Source organism: Hibiscus syriacus, unplaced genomic scaffold (genome assembly GCF_006381635.1).
Source record: "Hibiscus syriacus cultivar Baekdansim isolate YM2019G1 unplaced genomic scaffold, ASM638163v2 tig00111105_pilon, whole genome shotgun sequence".
Taxonomy (NCBI): domain Eukaryota; kingdom Viridiplantae; phylum Streptophyta; class Magnoliopsida; order Malvales; family Malvaceae; genus Hibiscus; species Hibiscus syriacus.
The window spans coordinates 4,558,779-4,573,261 of NW_024062987.1; the positions used below are offsets into that span (position 1 = coordinate 4,558,779).

Below are 14,483 nucleotides of genomic sequence, written 5' to 3' on the forward strand. Positions count from 1 at the left end.
TTGCCGACCTTAATCCATGGGGATCAAACAAACATGTCCTTCGCTTTGTGCTATGTAGAAGTTGAAAATTGGGAGATGAGAGAAGTATGTTGGTTTATTGTTCACACCAACTCATACATCAAAAACCATTCTTTCTCGGCTGGCTAAACTTTCATATCCGGATGGTGCACAAAATTTGTTCGATGAAACGCGTTAAAGAACTTCTCAACCTATGTAATAAGGCCTCACCATTATTGGGTTCTTGAGTTCAAAGTAAGCTGACTTGAGTTGCTGGTTGATCACTATTTACTTGTAAATTCGAATACTCCATTATATATGAAAGAAAAGAAGATTATTTGAGTAGAAGAAACGGTGCTTAATACTTAACATCCCTTCCAGAATCCATCACCTTTGGACTTGGTTTCGAAAGCAACCGGTTTCTGGGACTACTCTTTGCTCATCGGATAACCAGCTGGTGGTGCAGTCACATAGGGTTTCGGCGCAGTAGATGTTGACGGTGCTGGGTATGCAGCTTATAGATCGTTCAAAAAGAACTAAACTGTGTTAATATTATTGGATTTTCCAAATAAAATTGGGTTAATTATGGAATTGGTCATCAGAATATCATATTAATTAATATTTTTAAGATACTTACAAATTGGTCACCAAAATTGATTTAAGAAGATTGAGTTAAACATAAATGAATGAACATAAATGAACATAACCGAACGAACATAAACGAACATAACCGAACGAACATAACCGAACGTTCACGAACGTAAATGAACGAACGAGACCTATGTTCATGTTCGTTCATTTAATTAAACGAACACAAAATCTTATTCATGTTCGTTCATTTATTAAATAAACGCACATAAACGAACTTCCTGCCGTACGGTTCATGAACGGTTCGCTGAACGTTAAGTTCATTTACAGGCCTAATCACAATAGAATATGAAACATTTTTAAAAAAAAAACAATATCTTGAAAAGAAAACCATATCCAATCCAAAAACCTTATTTATTACCCAATCCCATTATTGTTTAATGAGATTTTGCATAACTGGAAATACTTTGAGGGGGAGTTCCGTTGCTGAATGAGTTGTTTTCATCAATGTGCAGAGATGATAATGATAGGGTCACACACTTTTCACCACATCTTTTTCTTGATTTTGCCAACCCTTTCCACACTTGCACTAATGATTGAAAATATGGGCAAAAAGGGAGGCAGGTCGCCGTCACTGTTCAACAATTCCCCCACCCCCCCTTCATAATTGTATTGACCAAACCCTAGTTGAATCAAAATCATTCTTCCCCAGTTTACTTCATATAAAACTCTCAATTTTAGAAGGATTTCTTTATTCATTTTTCATTGTGTTTGTTGGACCATTTGAGTCAACGGGTTTGACAAAATCTTGGGTACCCTTTTTAGTGTGAAATGAACTCAATTGGTCAAATTTGAATCCAACCCCAGAAATGAACACACTGCTATCAATGTGCACAAACAGCTCACGCTGTTAGATGGAGGGGAAAAAGAAGTCCTAAAAAATGGAACATCTTTACATTCCAAAATGATGTGTATTTAGATGAATAATTGATTGAAAAAAAATAGTTGACAAAAAGGGAAAAATTTTCAGTCTGAAACGAGTGAAAATGCACCACTAGAGATGCTTCCATGGCTGCCATCACAAACATTCAATGCCCTCTCCAAGTTAGAAACAATGTCACCAATTATGGGCCTTTCTTTGCCTTCTAAATTCACACAATGCATTGCTGTATATGCCATAAGCTCCACTGCTTCAGCTTCATTAAGCTCTGGTGGTCCAACCCTTGGGCCCAATACCTTAACCATTTCACCTGCAATAATTGCAGGCACTGCAAAATCCACCAGGGTTATTGGGGTGCCACCACTTTCATCATTCTTGAATATGGCTCTTTTCCCCGTTAGAAGTTCTAGCATTACAACTCCAAGTCCATAGACATCACTCTTTGTTGTTAATACGTTTAACCCATAGTGCTCAGGGTCAATGTAACCTACCGTTCCTGCCGCTTTCATCAGCCTGTAATCGCGGTTGGATTCCGGATCCTTCATGGAAAGTCCGAAATCAGAAACTCATGCTGTCCAATTCGTATCAAGTAATATGTTGGAAGACTTATATCCCTATGGATTATAGGTGGAACTGCATAATTGTGAAGATATTCGATTCCTCGGGCAGCATCCAACGCGATTCGGGTCCTCATTTTCCTGAATTAATCAAACTACTACTTTTCTCGACGTTGTTCTCATCATGTAAATGATCATACACCGGACCGTTCTTCATGTATTCGTAAACCAGAACCCTTTCATCTTTTTCTTCACAATACCCAACAAGCCTCACCAGATGCTTATGATGAAGCCTTGACAAAAATACCAATTCTGATTCAAATGCCGTCTCTTTCTCTTGGAATTTCTTGTTTTCTGACCTGTTTCACCTCTTTTAATGGCCACCTCACGGCCATCCCACAGCTTCCCTTTGTAAACGATCCCAAAGCTCCCGGCACCCATCTTGTTTTCGGGTGAGAAATCATTGGTAGCGGCAGCAAGCTCGACCAAGCTGAATTCCTCCGCTCCATCAGCATGTTTGGATGATGTTCCACTTATTTGACGCTTCATTGCTCATGAGCTATGGCGTCTGATCGAAAATGACCTCGAAGAAGGACTGTTTTTTTTATCCTGGACCACCATTGGAACCAGTTCTAGTGATTGTTGGCTGAACTGAATTATGTACTTTCTTTCTCCCACAGCAAATCCCAGTCCATAAACAGTAAATAATACTACAAATCCCCAGAAAAATTCCAACTGCTCCAACTATTACAAAAGCCAATAACCATCTCCTCCATGAAGAGACCGATTCAAAAACTCCGGAGGTGAAGCCGGCGGCGGTAATGACGGTTGTGATGGGGTGTTGAAATTAAAACAAGGTGAAGGTTTATAGATGTTACCAGTTCCAAAACAAAGCTTACTTGATTGAGGGTATAATCCACACTCATTACAAGGGGATTGAACGCAAGGCCCTGGTAAAATCACAGCTCCCAAAGGTAACTCGTTTGCATTAGAAGCTAACCCATCGTTTCCAGGTCACCCTGGACCCCAACAAACAATTGAAAAATTCCTAGTGGTTAATCCACACGTAAAATTTAAGACTGAAACAATGGATTCCAACTCGATTCCTTCGACGGTGGTCTCGTTTATGGAACCCCAACAAACAACTGTACCGTTCGATCTCCTTATTGCGCAGCTAAAATCTTCGCCAAGAGCTAACCCAGAAGCAAAGTTTAAACCTTTGTTTAAAGGAACGTTTAATTGACCCTTTGAGTTATCGCCTTTACAAAGTAAATCTCCAGCTGAGTTCACTCCACAAACATGGGAAAACCCAGCTTCGATATTCGAGACTGATAAGTTCCCGAATTGTTCTTCAATGTCTTTGCCTACTTAGTTACGTCCCCAACAAGTCACCCGACCGTTTTCACTCAAAACAATCCCACATGAAAACCCAAACCCGGATGTGATTTTACCCATGGTGTAATTTCCATGGGGTAGCTCATCGGTGCTATTCCAATCTTTTCCGACGGGTCTCCAGCAGTACTCGTATGGCTTCGATTCGTTGTCGAGCAGATTTTACCGCCGCCTATGGAGAGGGATTGTAGCAATCTGGTGTTGTTATAGTACAGGCGTTTGGCGGGAAAATTTGGGGCGTTTGTTTCCTAGCAGAGGAGGGTGTAACCACCGGAGCGGCCACAAATGCTTGTGTTGAGTTTGTAATCAGTTTTTTCTGTTAATAGTTTGTTACAAATAGTTTTAAGTTAGTTAGACAGTTAGATTGAAAATGTTCATATATATATATATGTAAACAGATTGTAATTTGTGAGTTGAGAAATGAAGATTAATTTTTCCACAACTCTTATATTACTTTTTAACATGGTATTAGACTAGCCCAATTTCACTGGGCCTTTTCTCTTTCTTGGGTCTGCTATTGCTTCATTTCTTTTTCCTCATTCCTGAAGTAGGTTACCTTTATGCTCTTTCTTCATCGCCGCATCTGTCACGATGTCACACACCACAGCCCCGATGAACGAATCAACGCTTCTTGACTTTAATCACCCGCTATATCTCCATTCCTCGAACACTCCGGGTACGATCTTGATCTCGCATCAGTTGTCTGGACCAGATAACTACACCGTCTGGAGTCGCTCAATGCGAATTGCACTTCTCGCCAAGAATAAATTAGGGTTCATCGATGGAGGTTACTGTCGCAATGATTTTTAGTCCTCTCTTCAAGAACAGTGGGACAGATGCAACGCCCTTGTGCTGTCATGGCTCATCAATTCGGTGAGCAAGGATTTGTCTGCTGGAATTGTTTTTGCCTCCAGTGCAGAGTTCGTTTGGGCCGATCTCAAGGAGCGCTTTGACAAGGTCGACGGTTCCCGCATATTTTTTCTTCATTGTGAGATTACCACGATGGTCCAAGGCGAGCTTTCTATTTCTGCGTATTTCTCACGGTTGAAGCTTCTGTGGGACGAGTATGATACACTGGTACCTTACTCGAGCTGTACATGTGAAAATGCTCAGTCCAGTTCACGCCATGTTTCTCAACAGAGATTGTTCCAGTTTCTCATGGGGCTGAATGACTCGTACACTGCCATTCGAAGTCAAGTCCTGTTGATGCAGCCCTTACCTTCGGTCAATAGCGCCTATTCCATGATTAGTCAGGAGGAATCTCATCGCCTTCAGTTATCCGGCGTTGTCCCCCTCTTGGACTCTACAGCACTGTATTCCAATGCTTCTGGCAACCGTCGATGTTTTACTGGCGTCTGTGATCATTGTAAGGTGAAGGGCCATAAAAAAGAGAATTGCTATCGCCTTATTGGCTTTCCTCCTGATTTTAAATTCAACAAGAAGAAGGGTTCCCAAGCTGCTATGGTGACTCCTTCTGATCGTGAGGTGTCTACTCCAGCTCCACCAGTTTTTACAACTGCACAGTATCAGCAGCTTCTGGGGCTTCTAAATCGATCTTCAGCTCAAAGTTCCAGTCCAGATTCCTCTGTGAATCTGACAGGTACATTCTGTTCTCTTACTTATAATTCAATTGAATGGATTCTGGATTCTGGAGCAACTGACCATATTTTGTCAGACTTAAAATGCATGCTCAATCATGTGCCTTGTACATCCACGCCTAAATTTGTTCAGCTGCCTACTGGCAAATCCTTTGTTGTCACACATATAGGTTCTGTTAGGCTCCCAAATGGTCTTCAATTATCTAATGTTCTTCATGTGCCTCACTTTACTCATAATCTCATTTATGTTTCAAGACTGGCTCATGAGTTAAACTGTGCTGTTTTTTCTATCCTGACCTTTGCATATTGCAGGATCTTTGCAATGGCATGATGAGGGTGATTGGTAAAGAATATAGAGGCCTATACATGCTCAGGTTTCCATCAAATTCTGTTTTTTCTATTTCTACCTTAGAACATTCTGTTGATGCATGTACACCTTCTGAAACTTTTCTCAATACTTGTAAATTTGTTGATGCAAATAAAACAAGTCTTTGGCATGCTCGTTTAGGACATGTTCCAGCTTCTCAATTAAGAAAATTGCCTATGTTTCATAATGAGAATTTGCATCATGAATCGGTTCAACATTGTTATATCTGTCCTTTAGCTAGACAATCTAGACTTCCATTTCCAGTTAGCAATTCCAGGACCACCACTCCATTTACATTGATTCATATTGATTTGTGGGGGCCTTATCGAATCTCTACTCATGCTGGTCAACGTTTTTTCTTAACTATTGTAGATGACTATACTAGGATGTCTTGGGTGTACTTATTGAAGCTTAAGAATGATGTTGTTTCCTGTCTTCGAACCTTTATCTTAATGGTTAAGAATCAGTTTTCTCTCTCAGTTAAAATTGTTCGTAGTGATAATGGTCGTGAATTTTTCAATTCTGAGTGTTCTCCCTTGTTTGTATCATTGGGAATTATCCATCAAAGTACTTGTGTGCGCACTCCTCAACAGAATGGGGTTGCAGAACGTAAACATAGGCATCTTTTAGAAATTGCTCAGGCTCTTCGTTTTCAATCTCGGGTCCCTTTTAAATTCTGGGGAGAATGTGTGTTAGCTGCTTGCTATATTATCAATAGGTTGCCTTCTTCAGTCTTATGTTGGAAAACTCCTTTTGAATTACTATATCATAAACCTCCTTCTTATGAACACTTTAGAGTTTTTGGGTGTCTCTGTTTTGCAACAAATCTTGCTCCTCATGATAAGTTTGATGTTCGAGCCTTTGTTTTTGTCTTTTTGGGATACTCTCCAACCCAAAAAGGTTATTTGCTGTTTAATCTTGACTCTAAAAAACTATTCATCAGTAGGGATGTAAAGTTCCATGAAAATCAGTTTCCATTTCATCAATCTTCTTCCTTTTATAATTCTGATCCAACCTTTTTCCCATCTACTACCCTTGTTCATGATGATGATTTCCTAGTTTTAAATACTCCAAGTCCTCAACATTCTAGCTCTCTTCATACTACTCCTACTGCATTGAGTACCGATAATGATGAACACACCTCTCAGACTTCAGTTCAGTCTTCTGCTTCACTAAGTGCACCTATTCCCTCTAGGAAATCCTCTAGAGTATCAAAGCCTCCTACTTGGTTAAATAACTTTGTTTGCTCTTGTCAATCCTCTTCTTCAAATTTCAGTTCTCTTTCTTATTCTCACTTACCAATTCACACTCAAATATGCTTGTCTTCCATATCTCAAATTTCTGAGCCTCAATCTTATTCTGAGGTTGTTCAAGATCCACTTTGGATTCAAGCTATGAAAGAAGAAATACATGCATTGGAGTCTAATAGAACTTGGTACATTGTTCCATTACCACCAGGAAAAATTCCTATTGGATGTAAGTACAAAGCATCAGGTGAGGTTGAGAGATATAAAGCTCGCTTGGTTGCTAAAGGCTATAATCAACAGGAGGGAATTGATTTTGTTGACACATTTTCTCCTGTGGTTAAGATGGTAACTATTCGAACCATTTTAGCACTTGCTTCTATTCTTCATTTGCCATTATTGCAAATGGATGTATTCAATGCTTTTCTGCAAGGAGATCTTTCTGAGGAAATTTATATGCAACTACCTGAGGGTTTTTGCAGTCAGGGGGAGAGGATTGTGTGTAGACTGCAAAAATCATTGTATGGTCTCAAGCAAGCTTCCAGGCAATGGAATCTGAAATTAACAGAGGCATTGGTCTCGACTGGTTATGTTCAAAGCAAGTATGACTACTCATTGTTCATCAAGAGACAACAAGGTAAAATGGCCTTGTTATTAGTCTATGTTGATGATTTGGTAATCACATGTGATAGTAGTGAATTGATTGATGAATTGAAGCAAATGTTGAATAGTCATTTTAAGATGAAGGATTTGGGGGAGTTAAAATATTTCTTAGGAATAGAGGTATTGAGGTCAAAAGAAGGCATACTTTTGAATCAAAGAAAGTATGCACTACAGTTAATCAAAGATACTGGTTTGGAGGAAGCAAAGCCTACTATTACTCCTCTGGAGCAGAATCTGAAGTTGACTACTTTGGACTATGATAAGATTGTGCAGCAGGATAATGAAGATGAACATAATCTTGTTGAAAAGTCAGTTTATCAAAGACTTATTGGGAGGCTGATTTACTTGACATATACAAGACCTGATATTACATATGCAGTGAATCTTCTTAGTCAATTCATGCATCAACCTAAGAGGTCTCATATGGAGGCAACTTTAAGAGTAGTTAAATATGTCAAGAAGGAACCAGGACAAGGAATCTTGTTAAAATCCTCTTCGATTTGTCAACTTTCAGCCTATTGTGATTCAGATTGGGGATCATGTCCGATGACAAGAAAATCTGTAACATGTTTTTGCATTAAGATTGGTGATTCATTGGTTTCGTGGAAATCAAAGAAACAAAATGTTGTAGCAAGGTCTTCGGCAGAAGCAGAATATAGAGCTATGGCAGTGGTCACTTCTGAGTTGGTTTGGTTGCAAGGTTTGCTTACAGAGCTTAGCATAAAGGGTCTGAAGCCTGCAAAACTTTACTGTGACAATAGAGCTGCACTTCAAATAGCAGCTAATCCAGTGTATCATGAAAGGACAAAGCACATTGAAATTGATTGCCATTTTGTGAGAGAAAAGATACATGAAGGAATGATTCAAACGGAACATATTTCAACACATGAACAGCTTGCAGACATCATGACCAAGGCCTTGGGAAGTCAGCAACATGGTTATCTACTATCCAAGTTAAGAGTTGAAAATGTTTTTCAACATCCAACTTGAGGGGGAGTGTTGAGTTTGTAATCAGTTTTTTCTGTTAATAGTTTGTTACAAGTAGTTTTAAGTTAGTTAGGCAGTTAGATTGAAAAGGTTCACATATATATATATATATGTAAACAGATTGTAATTTGTGAGTTGAGAAATGAAGATTAATTTTTCCACAGCTCTTATATTACTTTTTAACAACTTGTTTCACCACCGGCGAGGGTAAAGTAAGAGACGTTAGGGAGGATGGAGACAACGAAGGAGGAAGCGTCGCCAGCGCGGTAGCAGATAATGCGTTGGGCCGGCTCGGCGGCTACGATGGCGCATACAGTGGCGGTGGCGTAGGCGATGGCGAACGTTAAGCCAGAACCCAGAGCATGAATCAACGGAGAGAATGAGATAACGATATAGAAACCAACGGCGGAAAGAAAAAGGAAGTATGGTTTCGTCCTTTAAAACAGTCGAACTTGACGGCGGAAAAGGGAGCGTTTCCGTCCGTCAGCTTCATTTGGCAAGAGAGAAGAAAGGAAATAGTTTGAAAATGTGGGACTTCCAGGTTTTTAGAGCGTTTAAGCGGCCGTGTTTGTGAACATACGGATATTTGTATGGGTAAAGTACTTAAGACTCGGACTCAGACGGATTCTGAGTCACACCGGTAGAATAAATTTTTATGAAAAATCTCTAACCCAAAAGAATACTACAATTAATCTAATGTATGTAGGTATAACTACGATAATATCTTATATATATATTTCAATTAAATCTTTATTCTATCAAATAAAAATAAAAAATTTAATATATAAGTTTATGTTATTTCTTGAACAAATTTTATCTTAAAAATCAAATCAAAATAAATCTTTTTTAAATCTAAAGTTGTTGGATAATGAGGTATAATACTCAATTCAAGTTCAAAACAACTAAAAGTCTGACATGACTCGTACTTTATATTTCTTATTAAGAATAAACTATACCATTATCATTAACTTATTATCTCTTTTCTACTTTAGTAATCAAATTATTATTTAACAAAAGGATTAATTATATAATTAATCACTTATATATATGTGTTTTATTCATTTTTTTGTCACTTATTTTAAAAAATATAATATATGGTCACTTTGGTTTTTATTTAGTTAAGATATGACTATTTTTGTTTTTATTTAATTAAGATGTGATCACCATGGGTTAACTGTCGTTAATAGTTAACAAATTAGGTGATGTGACAGCTAAATATTTTGGTATAATCACATATTTGGTCCATGTTATTTGCATATTCTCTCAATTTAGTCTTATTTTTTATAAATTAAAATAAATTTAATCCTTAAATCGAATAATGCCATGTGTAAAAAATACAACATGATGTATATATTTTGTATTTTAGTGTATAAATATTTAACTTAAATTCATAATATTATATATATATATATATATATATTATCTTTAAAAAAAATTATATTATCTTATTAAATATATTTTATTAATAAATTAATTTAAAAAATATTTTATTTTTTATTTTAATTTAAAAATATATTAAATTAAAATAAAGTTAATCTAATGGTGATACATGGCACGACACGAGACACTAATGACACATGGAATTATTCGATTGGAGGATTAAATTTATTTTAATTTATTCAAAGTAAAACTAAATTGATAGAATATGTAAATAATAAAAATCAAATGTGTGATTATACCAAAATCTTTAACTGCCACATCACCTAATCTGTTAACTGTTAACGATAGTTAACTCGTGATGATTACATCTTAATTAAATAAAAATGAAAGTGAACCATATATTATGTTTTTTGAAATTAGTGACGAAAAATTGTCAAAACATAACCATAAGTGATCAATGATAGTCTTCGATCTTACTTTGGGAGCTTATTGAATGACGTCATTCATAAAAAAATATTTTCTTTAGGCATCTTGGGTAAGGACGGAACAGGATTTTAAGTTAGGAGGAGACAAACTTGAACTTAAAAAATTTCAAGAGACGAACTTGAGTTTATATAATTTTAGTATCAGCTATAATAGTTTCGCACCCCTCGCATATTTTGTAGGAAGCAGTATAGAAATCAACATGGTAAATGATGTGTAAACTACGAATAATCATTGATTTGAGAACAAATTTACAAAATTCAGAAAGATTCATAAACACCCAACAGAATCGTAAAGCTTATAAACAACGTTACACAGAGAATCAGGAGTTTTTTGCATACCTTCATCTACATAAAAGTTTTACCCAATCGAATAAGCGATATCATCACATTCATCGCTTTCCATGTCTCTGGTGGCATTCGTCGGCACCCCTAGAATTCGGATGCAGTACGAAGGTCACGAATAATATAACAAGATGCTGCCTGTGGATGATAGAGGTTTGCACTGAAAGTAGCAAGAAGAATTGAAGGCATCCTCTATGATCTTTTTCCTACATTGACCAGCCAGAAGCGGGGATACCCTGCTTCTGAAACCATTCAGGCATGTGGAACCTGTCGTAAAGAACTGGTCTCACATCTTTTTGCTGAGAAAGGTGCTTGAGAAGTGGAAGAATGACATCTACAAGCTTCTCAATATAAAACCAAATGTACAAGTTGTAAGTAAACAGCAATCTCATATCTATAGAAATTGGTATTGCATGCAGTTAACAGATTTAGCTTTAAGGCAAATCACGATGGTACCTGTGTATCATGTGGCTGCCCTGCAGAAAAGGGGACGCATGGAATCCCATTTACTGATTGCAGAGAAGGGGACGCATGGAATCACGAGGGTACAAGTTGTAAGGTGTATGCATATGCATCCAACATAAAGGAAGCACAAATTCACTCTAAAACGTCAAAGCTTGGCATAAAGCATTTTAGGAGTTTTTGGACACCTAAACTAAACAATATATCCTTATATCTTAGATATGAAATTAAACTACTCAACAATGCTTTCCTAAACTTTATCAAACAGAACTTAGAAGATCAAGTCATTAACACAACTTCGCAAAATCTTAAAATGAACTCATAAAATCTAAGCAAAACTCCAAAACATTTCCTTTTGGAGATTCATGTTGCCTAAAATTTGAAGTCATCTTACAAAAAGATAGCAGGGAAAAACGGGAAGGAATTTATACGTGCAGGTTTTGGCCCTTATACATGAACATCCCTGGGAAGAGAAGTCCCCCCCTGTATATCATGACTAAGGTCCATTTAACATAGGATAGGGTATACGAGAAAGCATATAATAGGCAATGAAATATAAAGAACCAGTATCAGTTTAATTCCAAAGGCAGGAAATGTGCAATGCAAAAGATGAAAACGTTTCATTGATTTTAGTCTACACTAGAAATAATAGGCCAGAAATTACGAAAGGTACATGTGGGGGAAGCATACTTACGTACTAATAGTAGAAGGTCTATAAAGTCGAAGACTAAATCGATTTTCTACATCAATTCTGTCAACAAGTGGTCTAGCATAGCCTGTGGGAAACCATTAGAAGTCATGAGATAATGCAGGAAAGAGGGCAGAAAAAGGAAGAAATATAAGAAAACTGTGAAATAAGTTCAAAATAAAACAATGTACAATTATGAGCAAACCTTCAAGGCCAGCAGTAAATAGTACAAGCTCAGCAAATTCACTTAGTTGGTTTAGAAAATCCTGCAACCCTGGGCGCTCAAACACTGTAACATAGTTGATCTTAGGCTTCCCTTCACATTCCTATAAAGACCAGAACACCCACATGAGAACTACTATCATTTAAAGTAGAGAATCAATTATTATTCATTGCAAACCTTGTCCGAAGATACACATTCCAACTCGAACCACTTCAATCCAGCATCCGTTGCTTGGTTACGAAGGGAAGGTGGCAGACTAGATGTCTCATATGCACATACTAGAGTTTCATCCAAGTCAAGAACTACCTGCAAGGGCATGAATCAGACCTAGATAGAACTCCACAACAATAATACACCAAACAATCAATCAAAATATTCACGACACGCCATATTCATTTTGTTTTACAGTTTCACCTGTTTTCAAACCTTACCTTAAAGTAATGAAAGATTGAAAGTTGGCACCTTTATAACAAAAAATGAATTAACTTCCAACCAGAGTTTCAAATCGCGGTTATGTTTTCGGTCATTTCGGATTTACCGTGATTGCGGCCGTCGCGGGCGCTATTACGAGTGTAGCAGGTAACTCGGACGGCGGCGAAACCGCTATATCACAGACGAAATCGCGGTCGCAGAACATTTTTTGAAACCCTGCTTCCAACTGAATTGTCTCAAGTTAACTGCAGTCTGCTTTTCTGTTTCCTACATGTCTACATCTCCCAAAGTAATGCTGATAACCCAATAAATTAATTGCTTAAGTTCCCTATTTATTTTTTTCATTCTTCAATTGAATTAAGTTAATTAGAACTATTAGTCCACGTCCATAACAATGCTTTAATGTCTTTATGAAATACTTACTACTTCTTCAAAGAAGTTAACGAAGCTTATTTTGAAGCAAATTAAGTTCAACAAAACTAACTACTTTTCTAACAAAATTAAAATATATTTTTTACTACAGAGCAATTGTTTCTAAGGAAAACTTCAAATTATTAGTGCATCTATTCTAAAACAAATTATAGATCATAATACAGGGAAAACGGTATTTTTAAAAAAAACTACCGTTAATTTTTTGACGTGGGCCTCATCAGCTGGAACAGGTGAGTCCAAAACGGCAGCGATCTCGACCGTAGCGGGCGACTCAATTGCAGTCGAGTCAACAACAGGCAATGGCTTGAAATGGTGCGTTGAAGTCGAAGTCGTCGACGAAGAAGACGAGGAAGAAAGCAAAGGATACTGACCAACCGCTGTGATGATCTGCGCAAAGATCTGATAGAAAAAGGTCAGCCAGTTCAAAAGAGCTCTCCATACTTGCAACGACCGAGGCGAGTACACCTCGGTCTGAGTCAACTCAGCCATCGAAACCCGTACGATTAATCTAAGATAGGCACGGGGTTTTAGCACGAATCGGAACGGTTCATAAGATATGATTATCACTTAACGGATAAAATCTTCATCTCTCCTTTGGTCAAGAGATTTTTCTCCCCTTCTCTCTTAGATAAGCAGTTTTATCAGAGTAGTAGCACCGAGAAGAAAGTCTGGAGAGAAAAAAATGAAAGAAAGTGAGCTGGTTCACGGCGAGTGATGGCTGATTTAATCACTTTGGACCCAAAATATACGGTTATGTATAAATAGGACGTTAAAAAATAAAAACTCAGCATTTCTATAATTTATGTAAAAAAAAAGAGAGTGATTATTAAAATTTATTATTTATCATGCTAGAGAAAATATTTTAAAATCTATCTAATAATTATAGATTAAGTGATAAGAATTTTATAATTAAGTCAAATTAAACATGAGTTTAATTTTTAAATTAATTTTTTTTAAATTTATCTAACAATAATACATATGTTGTTTAATGATAATCAATCTTGATTTTTTTAGTTTGTATTATTGATCTTATCTAAAAAAGTTCGTTCTGTCAATTTGGAACTTATTAAACGAAAACAAATGTAATAACACGCGACTACATTATACAACTATATCAACACTTTGATGATAATTCACAAATTGATTGGTGCACTATTCACGATAATTGAACTGCGAGTGGTTGCACGCGCTAGAAGAGAACGGTGATGGTGTAAAGGACATGAAGAAGAAGAAGAAGACAATAAAAGTGAATAATATATAATAGGTGGGAAATCTCTTTGGATTTAGATGGAATCAGCCAATCTGAAAAGACAACCATGGCTATTACTATCAGAGCAGAAATCTACTGTCCCCTGCCCAACATATACTGTAGTTTTAATATACGATTAAAGAAAGTAATTTTATTATTATTTATTTAATATAATTGATAATTTTTTAATTAAAATATTATTATTTTTATCTAAAATATTAATGTTTTTTAATATTTTTGGTAAAATCCCTAATAGTAAAAAATTAATAGAAAAAATAACAAAATCGATAGTATTTTACAATATATGTTAACAAAATCGGTAAAACGCCTAATTATAACAAAATAGATATAAATAATAATGTTTTCAGTAATTTTTTTTATCGATTTTATTAAAAAATAATAATAAAACTAATAGTATATTTCTTTAACTGTATATTAAAACTGTTGCACGCATGAT

General features: G+C 36.5%; 1 protein-coding gene and 1 pseudogene across 2 annotated transcripts; both read right to left on the bottom strand.

Annotated features, from left to right (window-relative positions):
* Positions 1-1,509: 1,509 nt before the first annotated feature.
* On the bottom strand, positions 1,510-3,747 carry LOC120153862 (annotated as a pseudogene).
* Positions 3,748-10,406: 6,659 nt separating this feature from the next.
* On the bottom strand, positions 10,407-13,490 carry LOC120153865. Of its 2 annotated transcripts, XM_039165733.1 has the most exons (6): positions 12,970-13,484; positions 12,091-12,219; positions 11,896-12,016; positions 11,697-11,778; positions 10,997-11,049; positions 10,407-10,881 (listed from the first exon to the last, which is right to left on the bottom strand). In XM_039165733.1, the coding sequence occupies exons 1-5, from the start codon at positions 13,264-13,266 to the stop codon at positions 11,004-11,006; spliced, it is 675 nt and encodes a 224-aa protein (XP_039021664.1). In that variant the 5' UTR covers positions 13,267-13,484; the 3' UTR covers positions 10,407-10,881; positions 10,997-11,003. The 2 variants fall into 2 exon arrangements, with proteins under 2 accessions (XP_039021664.1, XP_039021665.1); XM_039165734.1 differs by lacking the exons at positions 10,407-10,881; positions 10,997-11,049 and having other exon boundaries at positions 11,065-11,778; positions 11,882-12,016; positions 12,970-13,490.
* Between the last annotated feature and the right edge of the window lie 993 nt (positions 13,491-14,483).

Excerpts from the sequence above, each read along its gene's own strand:
- LOC120153865 (XM_039165733.1), bottom strand. The coding sequence starts at position 13,266 with ATGGCTGAGTTGACTCAGACCGAGGTGTACTCGCCTCGGTCGTTGCAA. Across the intron at positions 12,220-12,969 it reads CCCACGTCAAAAAATTAACG|GTAGTTCTTGACTTGGATGA; the intron begins GTAGTTTTTTTT and ends ATGCCCTTGCAG. Across the intron at positions 11,779-11,895 it reads ATTTACTGCTGGCCTTGAAG|GCTATGCTAGACCACTTGTT; the intron begins GTTTGCTCATAA and ends GGTTTCCCACAG.